At 36.8% G+C, this 23,987-nt stretch overlaps 1 protein-coding gene across 2 annotated transcripts in view; it reads left to right on the plus strand.

Annotated features, from left to right (window-relative positions):
• RAB3GAP2 (RAB3 GTPase activating non-catalytic protein subunit 2) overlaps positions 1-23,987 on the plus strand; it is a 48,708-nt gene that overhangs the window by 21,221 nt on the left and 3,500 nt on the right. Inside the window, exons 9-31 of one of the 2 annotated variants that reach the window (XM_082050079.1) lie at positions 916-1,014; positions 1,894-2,042; positions 3,037-3,116; positions 3,229-3,318; positions 4,099-4,238; positions 5,990-6,206; positions 6,529-6,672; positions 6,930-7,012; positions 7,553-7,617; positions 8,017-8,107; positions 10,771-10,898; positions 11,630-11,843; positions 12,945-13,042; positions 13,905-14,010; positions 15,007-15,167; positions 16,637-16,853; positions 17,419-17,592; positions 17,720-17,826; positions 18,841-18,907; positions 19,713-19,783; positions 21,317-21,352; positions 21,918-21,992; positions 22,217-22,435. In XM_082050079.1, coding sequence (XP_081906205.1) covers positions 916-1,014; positions 1,894-2,042; positions 3,037-3,116; positions 3,229-3,318; positions 4,099-4,238; positions 5,990-6,206; positions 6,529-6,672; positions 6,930-7,012; positions 7,553-7,617; positions 8,017-8,107; positions 10,771-10,898; positions 11,630-11,843; positions 12,945-13,042; positions 13,905-14,010; positions 15,007-15,167; positions 16,637-16,853; positions 17,419-17,592; positions 17,720-17,826; positions 18,841-18,907; positions 19,713-19,783; positions 21,317-21,352; positions 21,918-21,992; positions 22,217-22,435 — 2,831 coding nt within the window. The remainder of the gene's footprint in view (positions 1-915; positions 1,015-1,893; positions 2,043-3,036; positions 3,117-3,228; positions 3,319-4,098; positions 4,239-5,989; positions 6,207-6,528; positions 6,673-6,929; positions 7,013-7,552; positions 7,618-8,016; positions 8,108-10,770; positions 10,899-11,629; positions 11,844-12,944; positions 13,043-13,904; positions 14,011-15,006; positions 15,168-16,636; positions 16,854-17,418; positions 17,593-17,719; positions 17,827-18,840; positions 18,908-19,712; positions 19,784-21,316; positions 21,353-21,917; positions 21,993-22,216; positions 22,436-23,987) is intronic. The other variant, XM_082050080.1, reaches the window with a different exon arrangement.

A 23,987-nucleotide genomic window follows, 5' to 3' on the forward strand; every position in this document is an offset into this window, starting at 1 on the left:
CTGCTTAGAGCTTCCCTCTGGCTGAGAAGGACTTCTCAGAAGCTGGTTTAGAAGAGGCATCAGATATATGTCCTCGTTCTAATATTCTTCCCTAGACATTTGGTTTTAGCTTTGCTCAGATCCTGATCTACCATGCTAAATGGATCCCTGGGTCTATCTCATAATGTCTGTTCTTATTCTCTTAATGAAAAGGTAGCATTTCCATCAAATATAAGAGAAGGCAAAACTCCTGTAAATCAGAACTTTAAAACTTTATATTTTGTGAATCATGCAACACATACAAAAGGAAACAGACACTATGATGAGAAATATCCATCTATTTTCACAACCAGAACACACTCAACTCTTTCAATAAGAGATCACCATTTGCAGAGAAGCACTTACAGCTAGTTGTAGTATCTGCAACCACAGTGCTGTATCTTCTTTAATTCTTAATTATTTGTATTTGTTGTAATAAGTATTTTGAGGAATTTCAATCACTACCTTAGTTTTGTCACTGTTCTTACCTCATACTGTTACGTACCTGGGGAATGTGCTGACTTTGCAAGTAGTTTGACTGAGGGATTTCCACTTAAACGTGCCCAGACCACAGAGACAAATTGTAGTAGCATTTTAAAATTGTACAGAATATTAAACCATGAATGATTAGTAAAACAAAGAACTCTGCAAGAAGAAAATACAGTTGTGTTGGAATATCAGGTGCAGTTTTATTTAGTTACTTTTAAAAAACATTTTAATTGCCTTAAGGCAAGTATTTCAAAAGGCCATTTTAGTTCAGCGGGTGTTTAAATGTATGTTGATTTAAAACTAGGTTATTTTTTGGCTTCAGATGGCATCAGGTTTTTTTCCTCTGTTATCCTATTCCTTTGTCTTTGACTCAGTAGGAATTTTTTTTGTTTTATCAACTTTTGTCAGCTGCAGCATCTGGCAATGAGAATGTTCAGCCTCCACCATTAGCTTATAAGAAATGGGGTTTGCAAGATGTGGATACGATTGTTGACCATGCTAGTATTGGTAAGCATTTCTGTTTTAATTTCAAATATGTGGCTTAAATGAAACTGAATGTTTTCATGCTGTTAATTTTGGTGTGAGAGCACTTAGTGGTACTGGTTGGATAGAAATTAATAGTGGGAGAAGGCTGTCGTAGTGAATGATCTCATAAACCATCATCAAAAGTATATTTCACTTTCTCTTCTAGTCTGATTGAACCTCCCCTCTCCACTTGAGAGGGGAGAGGACGTTACAGCTGTAGCTGTCTTGTCCTCTCTTGTTTGGTAAGAAGCAGTGAAGAGAGACTAAATTGGATACTGTTATTTCCCTTTCTGCCAGGTTAAACAACTGTCTGGCAGGCAGGTGGAGACTGGTAGGGGTCTTACCTGAATCTACCACATGGGGAAAACTAGAATTTGAGATTACTCCTTTCCAAAAAAGACAAAGTGACTTCTAGGCTCTCAAAGACTTCTACTCCTTAGGAACTCCCAGTTTCTTGTCAGACAGGCAGATCTGAGGAACAGTAAGCTTCATTTCTTTTCCACCATTTTCACAAAAGCAGGAAAAAGGTCAGAAGGGGGCTAATGAGGCAGGTGAAGTGAATTCGGTAGATGTGCTTTTGTTGCTGAACTTTGCTTTTTGTTGTTGTGTGTTTTGGGTTTTTTCTTTTTCTTTTTTTTTTTAAATTCTCTTCTAAACAAACCAATTATGCTTTATAATTAACCTAATTACATTAGATTATTTCACTGTGTTCTTTGGATTTTCCGTGGTTAAAACTGCTTCTCTTCCATCCAGAATGTTGGCTGGTCAGTCAAGAAGGCTGGGATATATTCAGGCTCCTAGAGCAATTGCATGTCTTTGTTCTGAAAGTATAAGACATTCACTTTATAATGTTTTTGTTAGGCATCATGACACTGTCTCCTTTTGATCAAATGAAGACTGCCTCCAATATAGGTGGATATAATGCAGCTATAAAAAACAACCCACCTGCTATGTCTCAGTATGTTACTGTTGGATCCAATCCTTTCACTGGTTTCTTTTTTGCCCTGGAGGTATGTACTATAAAGCTGACTTACTGAAACTTTAAATAATTAATCCCTCTCTTTTCTGTATGGGTATTTCTGAAGTGTTCTTGTGTTCATTTTATGCTGACATTTCCCCTTCTTCTTGATCTTCTGAGATTGGAATGATTTGGAGTGGAAGTGATAGTACTGTCCACCACAGGTTCCCGCTAATGAGAAATTTTATTTTCTATCTTAAAATGAAGGTGTTAGACAAGTATTTTAAAATTTTTTTCAGTTGTTCATTTATGCTGATTAAGCAACCCAAAGTTTTTTTAAATTTTATTTTAAATTATGTTGAGATTGTGTAAACATGCATCTTATGGATTTTTTTGGAAGCCTTTAATGTACACATGTGGCCTGAGTAAACTGTGGTGATTTCATGTAGTGGAATGACTATTTGTAAAAGAAAACTGCAACTTGATGATAACCTGTAGCACAATTAACATCATCTTCTGTTGTATTGGAGGAGAAAGACGACAGTGTAGCTGTGTGTTGTGTACTTTCAGACCCTATGTGTGCGCTGTCCTTATCAGGACTGAAAGTTGATTGAAAATGCTAGAATCGGAATTTTGATTTGTAACTTGCTTTTCCATTATGCTTATGAAAAAAACTGCTTATGTTGATATTTGCAAGGATGCCAAAGCCATACACCAGCTAACTCTCCATGATAAATCATACACAGGGTTTTTTTAACTTCTGTTGCAGACAAACATACTGAGCTACCACTGACTTGCAGGAGGATTTTGAAATGGTAAAGAGATGTCAGAATGGCTTTTCTGGGGGCAATGAATTAAAATTTTGCAGAGTCTTAAAGCTATGGTTTCTGAGCTGAAAGTCCATAGGAGGCCTGAAAAACTATTCTGCAGTTGAGTTCAGTGTAAGAACTATTTCTTGGCTTTCTAAACACTTTGTTCCTTCATTTCAGGGTGGCTCACAGCTGACTATTTCTTGACTTGCTAAACACGTTGTTCCTTTCTTTCAGGGTAGCTCACAGCCGCTGTTGTCTCATGTTGCCTTAGCAGTTGCAAGTAAACTGACTTCTGCATTATTTAATGCTGCCAGGTAATAAAAAAGGAAATGATACAAAATTTTTTTTGTTGTAGTAGCTGCATAATAGTTTGAGGATTTTTAAGACCATTAATATGATTCTCCTAATGTGTTTTTCTGTTGCAAGTGGCTGGCTTGGTTGGAAGAGTAAACATGAAGAAGAACCTGCCCAAAAACAGAAACCAAAAGTTGAACCTGCAACCCCACTGGCAGTGAGGTAAGCTCTACCTACTGTGTCAATTGCTTTAGAGCTCTTGTGCTTTTAGTTATTGGAATTATTTTGAAAGGTGTACAATTGATGAACATGTTTGTTTTTCTTGATGATAATAGTTTGCAGGTCATTTGTTTTAAGCTTTGTTTCATTTCTGTTTATCATTCTGGACTCAGAATGACTCATCTCTTTCTCTTCCAGTGTGTGGGTTCATTGTTACTATAAAAGAACAGTGCGCAGTTTAATGATAGTAGAAATACATTAATAGAAGTCCTGAAGTTTATCACTGAAGTGCTTCAAAGAACCTTCATGAGGTGTTTGCTGCTTATAGTTTAAAGCCCCTCACAAAAACTAGGAGGTATCTTGCTTCTCTGTTGTGGAGAGGGGTGAATAGGCACAACAGGTTGTAGCCTAATGTTATCAAGAAAGCTGATAAAGGCTAAATTCCTGATTGTTTTTCCTGTTTTTTTTTAAAGTATTCTCAAGACTATTCAGCAATAAGAGAGCTTATAAAGTAACCCACTGCTCTGAGATCCTTGCCTGACAACGCATGACAAGGCAATCACTTATCCTTGTTTCTGAACTTTGGTTTTCAGTAGGACTTTAATAGAACTGTGAGATCAGACAGCACAACCTTTTTCATCATTTGCTCTTCGTTTTACCCATACCTTATCTTACCTTAAAAAAAAAAAGGAATCTCAGTCCTTATAAGATACTTTGTTTATTATTTCTGAAGAAAAATAGATACCTAGTATGTTTACTTTTTGTTTGTTTGGTTTTTTTTAGGTTTGGGCTTCCAGATTCCCGTCGTCATGGTGAAAGAATATGTCTTTCTCCTTGTAACACTTTGGCAGCAGTAACAGATGCTTTTGGAAGGGTTATTTTACTGGATGTTACAAGAGGACTTGCAGTCCGCATGTGGAAAGGTATGACAGTGTATATTAGTATAGCAAATAATATTCTTCAAAACAGTGTGGCTTCTTATGTTCAGACTTAGAATTCCAAGTGGTTTTCCATTATTAACACAGACTTTACTACACCGCGTTATTACAAAGCAAAGGCAGATGGAATAAAAAGTCCATAAGGGTATTGTTGTAGCAATCCCTGAAATTCTGGTATGGCTTATAGAAGAAAACTGTTCTGTTTGGTTTGTATTCAATAGATTTTTACATTTTTTTCCTCACAGACTGTATCCCAACAGAAAGCTTCTGACCAAATAATTTTTTAGGAAGAACTTTAGCTGTATTCTCCAAGATTCTTTCTCTCAATAAGGTCTAGCATATTTTTTAATTCTGTTGAGGAAGATAAAAAGGAGTTTGGAAAATCAGCAACAGGACGTACAGCTTGTTAGACTCTTAATTTCACCATGGTGACTGCACAAGAAGAGAGTGCTCAGTCTCTTCTAAACTGAGGTCTTTTGTAAAGTAATGCAGATGCTAAGTTCTCAAATTGTGATTATACCTAATGTTACAACACTTCTTATCTTCTCTATTGAATTAAAATTTTGTAGCTTTTTGCGAGATGGAATGTAAGTTTTAAGACCAGGTAGAAAATCTTTAGCTCTTATCTGTCCCCTGCACTACCAATTCAGAAGATTAGTGGTCATGAATGTAGTAGCTAATTCAGTGACATAGCGTTATAGAATCATTTTGGTGGGAAGAGACCCTTAGGACCATGGAGTCCAAGCATAATGACATGCTAACAGTGTAACAGTGGAATAATCATGTTTCCTCTGTGCATTCTCCTTCTCTCATATTAGCTATAATATGTGCTCCTTGATATTCTTGGACATTTTTTTTCCTTCATTACTGAGAGCTTGATATTTTCTAGGAAGTGCTGTTAGAGTCCCAAACAAGTGCTGTTAGAGTCAGACACATATTTACAATTTACCAGGTTTTCCCCAGTAAGGCTGCTGAGATATGAAATTGCTTATATTTTTTAAGCAAAACTGTCTGCTGAATGGAATACTTTCGATCCTACCTTTTCTTGTTAATTGAGTTGTGAATACTTCTAACCTTGTCAGTAGAATATATATTCTTATAAACTTGTTTTATACATTAGTATTTCACTTGTGGTTTGGAGCCTTCGTTTGTACTTGCTGAACCATTACATAGTTTATTGATGTCATTAGAGCATCTCTGCCTTTCTTGTTTAATAAGATTTGATGAGGGAAAGTATTTGTGTTACCCAGGGAGAACTGAGAGAGAAGATTAACATTTTTATTGGGTTACTAGAAATTGCATTTTAATGCTGAAAATATACGAATAAAAACTTATATCCTATTCAACAGGTTATGCAATTTCCTTCCTTAAATCTTTTTTTATTGTTTTGAAAAATGAGAAATCTGGGCATTTACTACAGACCTTTCCTCTCTGAAAAACTTTTGCATTGGTGTAAAGTCCAGAGCACAGACCTGATGAGTTTTGGGTTTTTTGTAGCTTCTCCCGGAAGAACTTGTTTCTCCTCAAAGCTTTGCAGGAGGCTACATTTGGCTCTGGTGGGCCCAGCTCCCAGTAGATAGACCAGGGACAGGAGTCCTGCTGCTGGCCAGAGTTGCGCAGTTTGAGACACAGTTTATAACAGTTTGCTGCTGGAATAGTACTGAAGTGGGCAGTGATGTCTACTTATCATGTATTAATTTCCGTACATGAATGAACTTTTGTCTTCTCTTACAAAGGATACCGTGATGCGGAAGTCGGCTGGATACAGACTGTAGAGGACCTCCATGAGAGGGAAACTGAGAAGATGGATTTTTCTCCTTTTGGAAATGCTCAAGGTCCCAGCAGAGTGGCTCAGTTCCTTGTGATCTATGCTCCCAGGAGGGGCATTCTGGAAGTGTGGAGCACGCAGCAGGGGCCTCGGGTTGGAGCCTTCAATGTGGGGAAGTATTGTAGGTAAGGAACAGTTAGCAGGTGGGCACATGGGCTGTGCTGCTGCAATAAAGTGATTTGTGGATAGTGCCAGTGGTAAAAGTGCAAGGTGCTATCAGGGACTTCTTGCATTGCCCTCAGTGTTTCTACTGAATGCAGCTGCTTTGTTATTTTATAGAAGGGGATTTTGTCACGTTTCATCACTCTAGTCTTTCCTGATAACCACATTTAGCAGTTGTTAAATGTTAGCTTTATAAAATTTCTGTTCTTTTTATTCAGTGTGTGGAAAGGGAAGGTGGCTAATTTTGTTCCTCACTGTAAAGGCTGTGTTTTTTGTTGGTTTCAGATTGTTGTATCCTGGTTATAAAATAATGGGTCTAAACAATGTTACCAGCCAGGGCTGGCAGCCCCAGACTTACCAGATATGCCTTGTTGATCCGATCTCTGAAAGTGTAAAAACTGTCCATGTACCTTTCCATTTAGCACTGAGGTAAGGAGCTTTTGTGCTCTGTATAACCAAATTAATATCATTATTGTTTTTGGAAACAATGTTTTATTTAGAACAATTCTGCTGTTCCTTTTCAAGTTAAATAGTCCTCTGCTAATAATCTCATTGGTTTGTATGCATTAGCTTAATTTTTATTTATGTGATGTTACCTTAAAGTAGCATAAATAATTAAAAAAATATATATTATTTCTGAATAAATCACTTTAGTTCTTGTCACTTATAAAATTATTTCCCTTCAGTGATAAGAAGAGTGAGCGAGCAAAGGATATGCATCTAGTGAAGAAGTTAAATGCCTTACTCAAAGCTAAAACCTCAGATCCAGGTAGGTTCTTTTGTATAATTTCTTAAGATTGTATGTTATCACATGGTTCCAGTATTACGTGTTCTGTAAGTGTACAAACACAGATATGATTGTGGTGCATTTTGAGAGGTGTATGTGCTATGAATTGTGATCTTCAAGTAGATTGTATTTTTCTTTAAGCTACTAGATTTAATTTATATTATACGAGGGTCCAGTATAAGCCTTGTCTGCTGTGTAAATCTTAACTAAACTCTATTTTGAGTACTTACATAAAAGCTGACCTATTTGCAATCTGTTATGCTGTGTAACAGAATTCAGCATTTGACTCTAGATATCCTCCTTGCTGTAAGTAATGTATATTTCTTAAAAAGACAAGTTTGGAGGAAGAGATGCCACTGAACTGTTGTTTTGTTTCATTTTCTCCAAGCTTATTTTGGCAACCTTTTTAGTGTCTTCATCTCTATAGCATGAACGCACGTGCATCTTAATTGTGGTTCATGTTGACTTGCTTTTCAGAATGCATTTGAAAAATATGAATTAAAGCCATGATTGTCTTTGCAGATTTGATTGAAGCTGAAGCAAAGGAATTAATACTTGATATCAAATACCCTGCTACAAAGAAACAGGTGAATATTTAGAAGACAGTATACTTTAATATTAGAAAAAAAATGTGTTATCAGGTTAGAGTACTAAATCTTTTTAAATCTTTCAGGTTATGCTATTATTTTTTCTAGAATTACTTGAAACAAATAATTGAGCTGTTTTGGTGGTTTTGGGTTTTTTTACAACATTTCGACTGGAATTAATTTTGACTTGTGACTTCCCCAAGGCATATGGCATAATAAAAGTCAAAATATCAAAAAGAGAGCAGATGTTTCAGTAGGATCAAATTATGCCACAAGTATATGTGAAGACAAAATACAGATGAAAAATCGTTGTCAAAGTTGTGCTTTGTTGGCTTACTTTATATGTTTTGACAGTAAAAATAAGTAAATGTTTAATTCTGTTGAACGTCTGCTTAACAGGCTCTGGAAAGTATATTGACAAGTGAACGTGTGCCACTTTCATCTCTTACAAACATCACTCAGACATTAATGGATAATTTAAAAAAACAGGGTAGGTGGATATTTATTTTGCGAATATGAAGAGGCATTTGCACTTCGTCTGCAGTGCTGTAAGGCTATTGTAGAACTATTTTATTCCACAGGGAGACCAGACTTGGTGTGCTTAGTTTTGCTGCTAGATATCTTAGGATGTTGGTTCTACATATATATACTTTTTTAAAATGCAGACTGCAAATAGCTTGCTAGTAAGTATGCTTCGCTATGCTTGCTATGTGCATACTAACTTGTCACGATATTAAAAAACAAACAGTCCCAACTGGGCTGAGTACTTGCATCCAGTAAAAGCTTCCTTCAGAAAGAAACTTTCACAGAGTTTTGCGTGTAGAAGTTTTTAGTCTGTTCTCTCTCTCCAAGGATGGCAGTAAGCACATGGTGTTTTAGATCTGCAAATTTTAATATACTGGAAGCACAAAATCCTTATCACTAAGGATCTGAGCTCTGGCCAGGTGCCTGGTATCTTTTCTTGGTAAACTTTGCAGAAGTTGCATTTCACGTTTTGCTAGAGATTCAGGAAATATCAGGAAATGCCGTTACACACTCAAAATCTTGTTTCTAAAAGTCTGAGATTGTTTCTTTGAAATGATACACTTGGATCTTTCTAAATTGGGAGAACCTTCTTTGTACTGGAGGTGATGCCAGTTTGGAGATCCAGCTGGATGTTGATGACCAGAGTGAAGAAGCATGTGCCTGCCCCTTTTGCATGTACTGAGGCTTCTCAGCAATAGAAATCTGTTGTGGTTTTTTTGTTTGTTGTTGTCACTGGGTTAATTTCAGCTTTTTAGAAGAAGAGGCTTTAGCAACAGGAGTCAAGAAATCCCCAAGGCTGTTGTGTGGAAGTCCTTAATAAACCATATGTCAATTAGGCTGTGTCCCCTGTCCTACCTCAGTGAGAACCTGACAACAGATTTTTGTCATTTCAAAGCCTTGAGAGGGAATCTTTCTTTCACTTGCATCCAGAGGGTTTGTTTTTTTTCCCACTATTTTCTTGAAGTAAGTAGAGTTGATCGAGAGCTTCACATGTGCACTTCTCTACCTAGTTTTGGCCTGGCATTCTAAATCACTAACATTACACATTTCTATTAGAACTAGCAAAGAAAAATGGAAACATGCCCATTTACACTGAAGAGAGATTGACAGAACTGTATACCGTGTTTCCCCGAAAATAAGACCAACCCCAAAAATAAGCCCTAGCATGATTTTTTCAGGATTTTTGAGGATGATCAAAATGTAAGACCTACTCCAAAAATAAGCCCTAGTTACAGTTCATAAAAAAAAGTAAATAGCGTCCAGGCAACTATACATGTAAAAAAGTAAAATTAATTGGCAATAGAAAGCAGCAGGGCAGATAGACCCTTCACCAAGAAAAGCAGACAAGTCCAAGAGAATTGCACTTGAAAATCCCCACAAGACCCAAAACAATAAGGGCTGGCAAGTGCCAGGCTCTCACACACAGATCAGAGAGTTCCAGAATGTGATGACATGACTATATTTGAATAAATGTTAATTTTCTTTTTTGTTCAAGAATAAATGTAAACTGTTGTTCATGGAAAAAAAAAGACATCCTCTGAAAATAAGCCCTAATGCATCTTTTGGAGCAAAAATTAATGTAAGACTCTGTCTTATTTTTGGGGAAACAGGATACTTACTGAGGTCTGTTTGAGTTTGTATTTTTCAGCATTAATCTTTTATTGTCATACGTAACATTAATTCCTCACAGTCACAAAAAAGAACAAACTTGGCTCATGTTCCAGCCATCTAATTTCAGAAGAGTAGCGGTGTATCCTTCTGCTTGTGCTTAGCAGGTGAAAGATAATGTGAAGCAGATGCTCGGCTCTGTCAGTACTGGGGTTGTGAAGAAAAGATCAAGATCTGTGTGTTTCTTTTTTGTTTGTAGGATTTTTAATAGCAATGTGTCAAAATGTGTAAGGGTTTGGAAGAAGAAGATTGTGTTTAGAAGCTGTTTCAGGTGAAGACGATATATTCAGAGATATATTTTGTATAGAAAGGTCCTTTTAGGATCTCTGTAAAATTCTTTATTTTAAAACAAGTACATTGGAATAGTTTTGTTGGGTTTTTTCCAACATTGTGTTGATGTCAGTTTCCTAAATTCTGATTGCTTTAATTGTAAATGAAATTTGAATGCCAATAGAGGCATGAAATTCCTGAGACTAAGATTGTAGAAATACAAAAGGCAGTGTCTTGCAGAGTTGAAATTGAATTGGTATCAGTAGATATCAAGCTCTCATGCAAGGAATATGCTTAAAATATTGGCAAAAAGAGTAAAATATTGTTGTTTGGTATTTTTGATAAATGAAAACATGTTTGAGACTTGGTATATTTCAATTTTTGGCAATCTCTGGTTTGGCCTTAAACCAGTAAAACAGTAAATTTGTCTTTGGTTCCACATCGTCAACCTCTTCAGGTTTAAAAATGAGCCTGATGCCTTTCTCTAATACTTCTCATAAAAGTAATTCTTTTTTTTTATACTGCTGTGAATGAAATATTATCATTGCAAGCAGCAGTGCCTCAAAAAATTACACTGAGCGACATAAATCCTCTGGTTCTGGTGAAGGAGGAGTTTAATGCAGCTGCAAGGTATGTTTCACTATTCTGGGCTATATATTCAAGTTCAAATGTAGTTTTATGTCTCCTCAGAGCTTGAGTGTGTGGATGAAGGACTGTTGCAGTTCTGTGCAAACAAGTTAAAGCTGTTACATCTTTATGAACTAGTTAACAAACTAAATTCCCAAAGCATACGGAAAGACACTCCACCCTCGGACAATGTGAGTAAATTCAAAATTCAATTGTCTTATAGAATCGTGTGATTTAAGCATAAAAATAGGTTTTCAGGGCCTCTGATAAAATAAATAGGTAAACAGGCTACCTCTTTTTGTGGCCCGTGACTTTTAAAGAAGTAATTATTTCATAATACCTTTTTTTCTTCATATTCAAATGCGTAGTAATTCGTCCACCTAATATTCTTTAGCAGTCACATGAAATTGAGATAGAAGTGCAAATAGAACCGGGATCTCCTGATTTAAGTCCTTTATCCTAAGTACATAGCATATTCTTAACTTTGTTTAGTTTTTGAGGACTATTTTTGAGACCAATAGAAATTACAAATTCTGACATTTGCTTGTGTATCATCATACTTTGGCTTGCTTTTGATATAATTTGTAAAACTGCTTATACATTTATAAAAGCAATACAGAGTGGTATGATACGGGCTTATTTGCTTGATTGGGCGTTTGTTATATTATAACCAGGATCTAAATATGTGAAATGTATGTGCGAAGTCCTTAAAAATGAAGCTCGACAAGGTCTTCGTTCGAGCTATATGAATAACTGATTTTGAGATTATTCCATCATTTTGGCCCTTTAAAAATAAAATTTAGTGTCCAAAATGAAATATTTTTACTCTGATGACTTTTGTTTCACCTTTTACTGTGTTTTGATAAACATCGTTTTGCATTAGTCATGTGTTGTGTGATTTTTGGGGACTTTTGCTCTTAAGGACTTGGCTAAACTGCTTCGACTGGAAGAAAAGGATTTCCATAGACTCCAGACTTTACTGGAGAACTACAAGAAAGAAAACACTCAAACCCCTGTTCAGTTTGCTGATGAGAAGGATGGTGCATTGTCTGTGAAAATGTTCTTAGAGTATTTGGAATATGAGAAGGACATGATTAATGTGAAAAATATGGAAGACGGAGAATACGTGGCTTTAGGTAAGAGATACTGAACTGTTCGCCAAATGATTTAAAGACTGATTATAACCTAAGATGGTATGAACATTTATCCTTAATTTGGGGCTTTAACAACCTGAATTGGCCTTGAGGTAGCGTCTGACAGTGCTAGTACATCACTCTTACCTTCAGCCATAGAACAAGTCTTTCTACCTAGATGGATATTAATACAGGCTAACTACATCTGTGGATATAATTATCCTAAAGCCATGTCATCACCGTTCATTCATTTATTAATGCCACTAACTTGGACAGTGGTAATTAGGTTCTTCACAGAGCAGCTGGATGCTGTGGTTCTTTCATGGTCACAGCACCTGAGGAGTTCACTTCATGACAGGACATCTCCCCTGAGAGTGCAGGGGGCTGACCAGGGACAGCACAGGACCATGAGGTGAGGGAATAAAGACCCCTCATTTGTGGAGTTGAGGAGGTTTTGGACAACATTAATCTGAAATATTAGGGATGGGGAGAGTGTCTGGGGTGTGTCTTGGTGTGTGGGATGAGGTTACTTTCTGTAGTCTGCTTTAGTTTGCAAATCTTTTCTTGACTGTCCTTGAGGGGCTCTTGAGAAATAACTAATGAAGGCAGCTTCAGTTAAATCTGTCTCAAAGGCACTGTCTTTCCAGGTGATTTATTTTCTGTGGAAATTTTGGTGCAAAACCAGATTTCTGTGCGGAGGTGTTGTATGGTGTTCACTTTGCAGCCTCTTGCTTTTCTTGGCTTTAATTGTCAGACTTCTGAGAGGAATTGGGGTTGAAAAGTCAGGCAGAAAAGCTTGGCTTTCATGTGTATGAGGGTCTGAGGCTATTTCTAAGTAATCTTAGAATTTGCATTTCTCTGCTATAACACCGTACTTGGTTTTAAGAACTGGTGTAGAAATGCTCTTCTCCCCTTGGCCTTGGACAGGGCTTACCAGCAACTTGTACTCCTAAGGGTAAACCGTCAGGGTATCCTGTGGGTGTAACTTGGTCCTTCATATTGCGCTCAGTGGGACCTGATCAGCAGATGATCTTTTGTATAAGTGTAAGGGGAGAGGCTGTGACTTCAGGTGTCATATATAACGTCAACTAATTTTTCCTTCAGGCAGCTTTTTCTTTTGGAAGTGTTTGTGTGGGGAGAGTTCCACGGAAGAAATGTGTCGTGTGTTGGAATCGGCACATTTTAGACCTCAAGGCTTGTTGGTAAGGTATTTTTAACATATTTTAAAACTTTGATTTAGAGTTTGGAAAACAAAACATTGAAAAGAAAAATTCTGAGTATATTGACCTTTTGGATTAATGCTGTATTCAGGCTGTGTTCAAATACGCCCACATTTAGTTCTTTCGGTGCTTATATTTCCCACTTAAGAGATTTCACCAAAAAAAGAAGAAAATCTTCTAGTAGAAAATGTGGGTAATCTGATAGGAACATTGGAGTATGGACTTAGGACTACAAATGATATAAAATTTTGCAGAACATTTCTTCTACAAAGCAGCAAAAATTATGACAGTAGTTGATTTCGAGCACTGATACATTTGTTATAATTCCTTTTGCAAGCAAGGAAGTTTAAAAAGAAATAAAAGTACATTTTTTTGAATCACTAGTAGAGTTCAAAAAATCATCTTTATCTTTCATCTGCATGTACTTTTAGTCTTTTGCTACTTTTCTTCCATCCACTACATAATGGTGGAAATACCTATTTCAATATAACTTGTCTGTGCTAAGATTTTCAGCTATAATATTAATAACTACTAATGTTTACCAATTTGAGATTGCTAACATACTGGTGTTAGCTGGTTGTACCTTCAGAAGAGGGCATTTCCTAAGATACCTTTCTGAATGAAAGACACAGGCTGCTTCATTTCAAAGTCTGTCATAGAGTGCCTTATGCAATATATTTTTTACTTGCTATGTTCATATATTAAGGCTTCATGGATATAACATTTCTGTTACATGACACAAAATTTGTTTGAGAAAGTGTTTGCATTAGGTATAGAGTATGCAGTATAGAGTTTCATTCTATTGCTTTAATTCCATGTGATCTTTTTGTTTTCTTTTTCACAGTCACTCCTTCTCAATTTATGGCTTTCCAAGGAAAAAGATATTCTAGACAAACCAGATTCTGTCAGTTGCCTTCACACTATGCTGTCACTTCTCAGCAAAATGAAAGGTGAAATGTGCATTTGGAACACTTTAAACAAAACTGATATTAATTATTATTAGAAATTTGCTACTCTGACTAGCCTGTATTATCACCTCAGGCTTTTTCCCTCCTCACAAATTCTGTCGCAGAGCTAAATGAAGCATGTTAATGAACCAACTAAATATACAATCAAAATTTGGGGAGTGTCACAGTTAAAGGCCCTGTAGTTTCTACTCTCCGCCAAGTTGACACAACTCGTGTTTGACACCAGAAGGTGGCTCTCCAGCTCCTCCTCCTCTTTTTGAGTGTATAGTCCTGTCCCTCTCTCTTGTGCTGACTGGCTCTGCTTTGAGCTGCTTTAACTTGTTTAGATGCCATTATTCTGGCAACATTTGTATATTGAACATCTCTATAACTTGAGGGGTACTCTATGAAGTCACCTTGCCATTATTTGGGTAAGTTGTGTGATCAATAAATACTGATCCTCACACAGAGCTGCTATGGATGCGTCTGTGCCAGGTTCCTTTATGTCTGGTTCACCATCGGGTACCATTATCAGCTTGAAACTGGAAGCGTGAATAAGCTCCTGCTGCTGTCTCAATAAATTAATTCCGATGAACATGAGGTAGCCTGAAGAGAGCCAGCTTGAGTACATCGAAAATGTGTGGCATCTTGAAATCACAAAAGAAGCTGTCTTCATTACGAAGTGTCATTTTGTAGTAGTCCTTAGATCTAGTAAGCATGCAGCAGGTTTTACTACCTTGTGATTTAGATCTATTGCCTGCTGCCCACAAATGGAACTTGGAGAATGAATAGTTCACATTCTGCTCTTTATTTTAAATTTGAGTTATAATCTAGAAATTATATGCTACATATTTAGAAAGAGGTAATGTAGAGTAATTGGAGATCGCTTCTGATATAAGCTGTATATTAGTAAGTGCTGCTTTCAGGGTTGGTTGCTGCTTTACTGTTGTTAACACCCGGTGGCAGAGATTGATTTCCCCTCTGCCCCTTGCTCCGCAGTTGCTATAGATGAGACGTGGGACACACAGTCGGTTTCCCCCTGGTGGCAGCAAATGCGTTCAGCTTGTGTTCAGTCTGAAAGTAATGCCGCTGCCTTGTTGTCTGCTCACATTGGACATTCTGTAACTGCACAGATAATCGACAGCGTGACAGAGAAAAAGGTAAGTCATCTTGGACCTCCCTCTTCTGCAAACTGCTGTCTTTGTGGTGGAATAACATCCTCAGCGTTCATTTGTCGACATTGTAACGTGAGCACAAACATGCTGTCCTGCATGCCTGAAAATTTGTATTTGAATAATATTATGCTGAGGAGAATGAATGAATGATATATCAGAATTTTACTAAATGTATTTAAATATATGATGGGAACTGTACAGTGAGATTTTTCTCTTGATAGCGAGTAATGTTGACAAACTTAAAGCATATACAGTTTCCACATAAGTTTGAGAAGTTCACTGAACTTTGAATGGTAAGCCTCTTTTACCGTAGTTGTGATTTTTTAAATTATTATTATTTTTTTAAATATACTGGTAGATTTTCGTAACAGTTCTGTAACTGTGCCTTAAGGTGATGGGTGTTTAGTTTTCTTGGCAATAAGTATCTTTTCACAAAGTTGGTATTAAGAATGTCAAACTACACACAGCATTGCAATTCAAACTGGAAAAAGTTATTCCATTCCAGGCATATGTGTGTTTTACTGCGTGTCTTAACAGATTAGATGGGGTTTAGGTGATGTTCAGTTTAGTAAATATTCTCCTTATTTATAACTAGATTGCCGGGAAGTGTTTTAGTTTTTTTGCACATTCATCTTAACTATTGCAATTCTCTATGTTAAAATTGTCAGCACTGCCCAAATAGGAATGTTGGTGTGTTGCAACATATTATGCTTTACCCATTTGCTCTCTCCTTTGTCACATTTTTTTCTCTTAAGCTCTTAAAAGAATAAAGAACAGCTTTATTTCCCTCAAAATATACCTTCCATGAAGCTGTTTATCTTTTACTCTTCATTTTCCTACCATCCTTTGGCTTGAATCCCAGAAGTGTTAATGGCCAGGCTTCTGAGAACTCTGGAGTTTGCTGTCTTGGTGCACAAAGCTAAAAATCAGATCTGCACCCTACTGGGAAGATTTTTGGGGTTCCTAGTAGGGCATTTGCTGATAAACATGAAAATTATCAAAATAATGCACAGAAGTGTGATGTGGTATGATGCAGTATTTCGTGGTGCATGTTTTATACTTTTTAATATGGTAGGAAATTGAAATATTGGTGGATTAATTGTATATGTAGGGAATGTGTATCTAGTGGAGGATTTAGAATTAAAGTATTTTTTAAGGGATTTTAAAGACTTTTCAACTAAATATGAACTTTGAAATGGAACTATAAGGTGATCTTTCAGGTCCTCTTATTTCCTTATGCTTTTGTTTAAGAATCTGTGCATCTTGTGAGCAGTGTGGGATATTAATTGATGGTTGCATGAGAGTTAAATGTGCATGTCTTGAACTAAATTATTCTTTAAAATGGAGTAGCTCTTAGGATATAGCTTTCTGTTGTAATATTATGCATTTTTTTTTTAAACAAAACTTTGCTACTTGAAGTGAGGAGATCTAAACCAGTTCACGTGTTCTGTTAGTTTTCCCAAATAACTGTAGGTTCGGACACGGAATCCTGGGACGCACTTTCCCTTGATAGCGAATATTGGAAGCTTTTGCTGAAACAGTTAGAGGATTGTCTGATACTTCAAACACTGCTGCATAGCAAAGTGAGCAACAGGACAAAAAGAGTTTCTTCACTCCAGACTGAGCCTTTGGGCAGGCTTTCTGTAAAGAAATTGCTCGAAGCTGGAAAAGGTACATTTTTTTTTCCTCTTGGAAAGACGGTTGACTGTCTTTCTAATATCCTTCTAAGCCATCCTTACCTTAATTTATGATATACAGTGCACTGGAAATTGTTCTGCTGGTTAATTTTCTTAATTAAAAATCAAAGCAAACCACACAGAATAACATTTTAAAATTGTTAAAGAGTATTATTGTAAAGACTGCATTGAAAACCTCTAATAAGTTCATTAGGAAGTTTTCTAATTGGCAAAGTTATCCTTATGCGATTAACGGTGCAAGTTAAAACTCCTTTCTCCTCTCCCTCTCCCTCCTCCCTCTCCCTCCTCCCTCTCCCTCCTCCCTCTCCCTCCTCCCTCTCCCTCCTCCCTCTCCCTCCTCCCTCTCCCTCCTCCCTCTCCCTCCTCCCTCTCCCTCCTCCCTCTCCCTCCTCCCTCTCCCTCCTCCCTCTCCCTCCTCCCTCTCCCTCCTCCCTCTCCCTCCTCCCTCTCCCTCCTCCCTCTCCCTCTTCCCCTTTGATTCTGAGCCATAAAGCTTCTGGGATGGGCTATACCTCATAATTTTTTTTTTAATGTCCTAGGAGGTATTGCTGACACTGTAGCAAAGTGGGTTTTTAAGCAAGGCTTCAGTCCTCTTGTACTGAATTTGGCCCAACACAGGAACAATGCAGATAGTACTAAAGAATCTATGGAAACACATACTAATATCTCTCTTGAGGAACCAGAAGCAGATGCAGGCTTGGAAACAATCCTAGGTAAGAAAATAGCATGATTTTTTGAATTCTAAATGTCTGCAGAGAAGTTCTACTTGCTACTGTTGTGAAATAGCAGAAATTATAGTGGAAGAGGTCTGTCTTGTAACTTCAGATTTTCTTTTTCTAGAGCTGCTGCAACTGGCGTATCGGCAATTTCCATGTAGTCTCAAGGTGGATGTGCTCCATGCCCACTGCTGTTGGGAATATGTCGTGCAGTGGAATAAGGATCCAGAGGTAAAAGAATTTCATTTGTGGGGAGTAATGGTTAAGACCAACTCAATAGAAGCAGTTTCACAAGTTTGTAATAGTTCATAAAAACTTTCATGAAGAAGTGTGCTTTGAAAGCACATTTGTTACAATTTTTCTGGGATAAGTGACAAGAACAAACTGAATTGGGAAAATGAATACAGGTCCTCAGCTGAGTGGCACCTCACCAAGACAGGACAGTTTGTTTCTAAGCTATCAGATTCTCAGAACTGGAAGTGTGGAAACTGGATTCAAATAAGCAGCGTGTAGGAGGATTTTGACTCTATTTTGTGCAAGTACAAAACAGTTTTAAGTACTGCAAAATAGTGATGCACCTTTTCTCAATGTGCTGAAGCAGACCACAGAATACTAAATTTGTTAGACTAGAATTGATTCCATTTAGAGAGGGAAGAGTTTTCTTGAATATTCTTGGATTCCATCACCACTGCTGGGAATTGTCATAGGAGAAAAGAAAAAAAAAAATTCCGTTTTTGCACTGCTCTTCTGTAGCTTCTCTAAGATTGGAAAATGTCCTAAGTTGATAATAAAATTGAGATTAACACAACTTAGATCTATGCAACATAACACCTTGCTATAGAATGGAAGATTCCTTTAAGGTTGTTAAAAGCTTACTCCATCATAATGAAATGGAGTAGAGATTAATCCTTCTGGCACAAGTGGATTTTGTATTTGATAAATTACTGTAGTCAGTGGTGGTACCTTTCAGCAAAGGGTATGTTAGCAGTACACATACTAAAACAAAGCCTTGAAAATAGCGCTGAAATCACAATGTGTTTCATGAATACTGAAACATACTTTATCATGTGCAGGTATGTTTGTCAAAGATTACTGCAATATCAGAATAGCTTCCAAGTTTTATAACTGTCAAAATATTAGCTTTAAAATAATCTACCCAGGTCCTTTAAGAATCAATATTTTACATTTAAAACAAGTTTTGAATAACATAATAACTTGTTCTTTTGCTTTTTTGTTTTACATAAGGAAGCATGTTTTCTCATTAGGTCTATAGATCATCTAAGATCCATCATTAATGCTCACGTTCAGCATGGTAAGTATGAAGCTATTATTAATGTTTGAAATTATAAAACAGAATAATGACTGTCAACTAGTGCGAATGTATGCAGTTCGTAGTAGTGATGAACGTTTTGTCTAAAAAAACTGAAACAATCAAAAAATCAAAGCACCCCCCCCCCCCCCAAACCAAACCAACCAAACCAAAAACCAAACCCATAAAAAAAGCCCCTAAACTTTCTGCTGACATTCAAGCTTCTGGTTTTCATGTTAAAACTCAGTTTCGATCAGAAGTGTGAAAATAAGTTGGTTAGATAAAGTTAATGTGCGTAACTAAAAACAATTTAAAATAAAATTGCTCTGAAACTATTTAATTTGTATTTGAATAGTGGCACATGCTTCTTGACACTTTTCATACATTTCATGCATTTCTTGATAACTCTGTTTCAGTGAATATGCTGACGATTGTCTTTTTTATAGCCTGTGTACGTAAATAAGGAGCACTCTATACCTAAAGCACCAGTCTTCAGCCTTCACGCTTACTGCCAAAGTTTCTGTGTACCTATGATGTTTAACCCAGTGTGCATAATATAATAATTTTAATGAATTGTTAATGGCACTTCTGATTGTATTTGATCACCAAGGTGGTCTCCTCCTGAGAAATCTGAAGTCTAAGTCTGAAGCAGGGAGGATGACTCAAAATTCCTTCGTGTTCCATTCACCATCTTATTTTAATTCCTCTTCCCCCTTGTTAAAGCACCTTCGTTCTATTGCTTTTCACTCCATACTTTTTAGATCTCCTTTTGATTCACGTGAAGTTTACAAGTTTGTAATGGTTCTAGGTATCGCTCTGATGATGTGGAATACATTCATAGTGAAAAGGCTTTCTTCTGCTACCTATTTAATGGACAAGGTGAGTGCAGTATTGTGACAGTATTTTTGAGGCTGAATTTTTATTATTAACTGAAAAGTGAAACTAGTATTTTTAAATCGTTGTGTTTGTGGGTTTTTTTTTAATAAGTTTGGAATATCTTTTATTCAAGCATTGAAATCCCTCTGCTTGCTTGATTTATTATGTAGCTAACTTTGGGGATTGATGAAGGAATGCATTTTGTAAAATATGAAATCTGTGGAATGATCAACGATAGGCAGCTTTAAGTCAGGACTGGCTGATGTGTACTGAGGGTTTATATGCAGTGTTAGCTTTTAATTGGTAAATAAAAAGTATTGTGAAGCAATTTGAAACTCTATATGTGTGTATATAAAAATTTAAGTTAGAAAACAATTAATAAAGTGTTTTCTCTGTGCCTGTTTCCTTTAAGTTATTGCCATGAAAGTTTCAGGTTCCCACAAGCAGCAGCTTTACCCAGTGTTGTGATCCAAGTTCTGCATGTGTGAGCTCTTATTCTGCAAAATACGGAACATTTTGTGGATGTTGTTGAGCATTCTTAACTATTGCCAGCGTTGTAAATCAGCTTCTGTACTAGTGTGCAGCTTGTTCACTAACTGGTTTTGTGTAAATTATTACATCAAGCAAATATCATGTAATGACAAATTTTGCTCGCTTTGAATAGTTCTTTTAGGTCTGTTTGAAGGCTGGGAATTAGGCCTCAGGGTTTGTGTTACAGAAGCAGTAGCACAACTGATCTCTCACCAACTTTCAGAAAAATATGATTTCTAAATCTGTTGGCACTTAATCAGTCCCAAAAGTGACAGCTGAAAGTTGTCTTGAATTCAGACTTTGAAACAGCATGATAGGTCACTTGAATTCCAGTAGAAATAATCCCTTAACTCAGGACTCTGGCATCTCACTTCAGCTGTTGTATAGGCTCTGCCATGGTGTTGTAATCATCACTTTCATTTTTTTGTTCTACGGGAGAACTTCCACTGATGAGCGTGTGCTTCATCATGTGCAGCATGTGATTCAACCTGTAGAAATTGCATCTCATAGTAGTATTCCTAAACAGCTTGTGATTTAGGCGTCTCTTCTGAAGAATTCAGATGGGCAAAGCATGAAAACTGTGTCATAACTTTCTTATTAGACCTTCTGCATCACAGTGAACGTGCTGGAGCAGTCACTCTTCCTCTGCCCTTGTGCCCTAGTGTTTCTTTCTAGTATCACACTTAGTATTATAGCTCTAGTCCTGGATTATAGAATTCACTGGGGACTTTTTAGTGGCCTTTTGAGATTTGAATGAGGACCCTGGGGGGTCTTTTTTCCCATCCTGGACTTTTAGAAGGATGAACCAAATATTGGCATCAGTGATGTTCATTTCTGGGTTGTGTGATCTGTATCAAATCTTCTGTTGAAAGCGAGCTATGCAATGTGTTGCATTCTGTAGCCATAATGAACTATTTTCTCATTTTATACTAGAAAAATACTAAATAACATAACAGATACCTTATGATGAAAATTATTTAACTATGCTGATTTTTTTTTTAACAGGTTGGAAAAGCTCCAAAGGACAGATTGTGCAGAAGGGCAAGTAATACTACTTCTGTCAAAATGGAAATAATAAATAAAAAGACCTTAATTTTAATGCCAGTTTGTGATTTGAATTTCAGAAAAATTCAGAATGCGCCCCTAGAGAAAATGTTACTAATTTTAAGAAATGTAAATTAATCTTTTTCTGACAACGCAAATTTGAACAGTAGAATAACTTCAAATATTATAGAAGGTAGACTTGAGACTATAATATGACTAATTACTACTCTTTTTCATGTGTAACTTCATTAGTAAACATTTTTGGAAGACATCTGATATGCTCAGAAAATAAAACTTACTAAATGCGATTACTTGAGCAATTCAGCCTTCTTTAGAGATACAATATTGCAAATGGCTACATTTAACTTAATTCTTATTTTTTCCCTGTTATTTCCAATTCTTTGTTGTACTTAAGTGAATATCTGTTTACCTTTAAATAGAATAGGTTAATAAACTGAGCTTAACAATGTGTTTTATGCCAACAACTGTCTTCTCAAATATACTAGCTAATAAAAGCCTGTTTCAATTCCAACTGAAACGCTTTAACTCATACTGTTAACAGGACGTAGGTATGGGTGACACTGCAATGACAGCTTTTCTTGGCTGCTGTTCAGATCTTCTGCAAACGTTGCTAGAGGTAAGTTGTTTTTTTTCCCGTGGAAAGTAAGGAACTACTTGATTCCAATTTAATTTTAAAGAATATGATTATGCTAATTTCCGTACCATTCAGTTCAGACAAATGTTCATGAGCTTTTAGAAAACATGAAATTTTGTTTTGTAATTTTATCGCAGATAAGCAATAAGTTGTTATTAAAGCCGTGTCGTTTTGTGTGTGACCGCTTCTCTGTGTTGCCCTGGCAGGCTGACGTTAGCAGTGATGAAATGCAGGCCCCTGTCTTAGACACTGAAGATGCTTGGATGTCGGTGGAAGGACCAGTATCGATAGTGGAACTCGCCCTTGAGCAGAAACGCATTCACTACCCCCTGGTCGAACACCAGTTTGTGTTATGTATGATCTTGTATGCCATCATGAGGTTTTCTTTGAAGAGCGTCAAGCCTCTTTCGCTGTTTGATAGCAAGGTACATCTTCTGAAAGCTTGTGTGCGTACATCTTAATATTGCTGTCCTTCCTCTTGGTATCTATAATGCACGCTTTCACTCTTTAAACAATCCATGCATAATTTTATGAAAGACATTACTCCACTGTGGTGCATTAATGAAGTTGTCACCAGAATTCAGGCTGAAACCCAAACTTCGCGCTTGTTCTGATGAATAGAAGATTTGTAGTGACCTCAGATGCATGAGAATCAGCTCCTTAATGATTAGCTGGCCTGAAAATACTGCATGGTAAGAACATTGAAAAACAGGGTCTTCTGGTTGCTTTGAGAAGTGTCGGATCAAAGAAAACATAAATATTTAAGGTCAGAAATGTTATGTTAGTGTCACTGTTGTACCCGTTATTGCTCATGATTATTCCAGAATTCTGAGCATCTTGAAGAGATTAAAGAGATTGACATTTAATGTATATAAACAAACAAAAAAAGTCACTGCATTTAAAATGCAGTATATTTCCAATTGAAGTGTGACCCTAATACAAAGCAGGTACCACACGTTGAGCTCTACCACACCACAATTCTAAAAGAAATTGAAATACTGATGTGGACTGTTATTTAATCCCTTTGGGGGAGAAAACGATTTAATTCTGTAATACCGTGCAGAAGATTTCTTAATGATTTACTAGAATTTTATAAATGCAGAATGTTACTCTTGTTTTGCCATAGGTTCTTGTTTATGTGCCAGCTCTGATGAAGCAGTTGGATCCTGTTTTAGCATTTTACCATTGATCAAATTCCATCATTCTTACGCCTTTTTTTTTTGCTTACCTGTTAACAGAAAGCACTATATTATACTACCTTTTGTCACTTAAGAATGCACATTACGTCTCGAGTAAAATGAAATTGTGTTCCTGTGCCTCCTTTCTTTCAACTACAACTCTTATTCTCAGCTGCTGCCTTTTTGCCATCACTCACGCAAGATTCCCATTTGTTCTGTGAGCTTTATGTGAGAATTTCTAACAGGCCTTTAGAGGCCCTTGGCTGGTGACTGCAAAAGCGATTGAAGGTTTCAAAGACCACTTCTTACTTTATTTCTAACACGGCGGGTCACTATCTAGATGCACACGTTCATCACTGTTGTTTAACATCAGCATTTTTTGGTACCGGTTTTCCTACTCCCTGCTTGGCATTGAGTGTGTCACTGCTGGAACATGGTGGGCTCAAACAAAGGCTACCACATGCCATGGTTCAGCAGTTTACCTAAAATTTGATTAATCCGTAGTTCAAGAGACCTTAAATTTGTGGCGTCAACGATATCATTAAGTAGTAAAGAAAATGTATTTTTCTATCAGCTGCTTTGCATTTTTTCCTACATATTATGCTTGGCATGTTGTTCTAGAGCCTGGGACCGCGAAATGAATCCCAACTCTCAGCTCCAGTAGGTAGAATATCAGATATCTACTTTAGCAGGCAGGTAGTTTTAAATTTGAAAGCAAATCCTTGACATGTTATGATTACATGGACAAAAGTTTGTTTTCTTCTGTCCCTTTAACTTGCAGTATTGATTTTTGTCCCCA

The sequence above is a fragment of the Streptopelia decaocto genome (assembly GCF_964273445.1).
Source record: "Streptopelia decaocto genome assembly, chromosome: 3".
NCBI lineage: Eukaryota > Metazoa > Chordata > Aves > Columbiformes > Columbidae > Streptopelia > Streptopelia decaocto.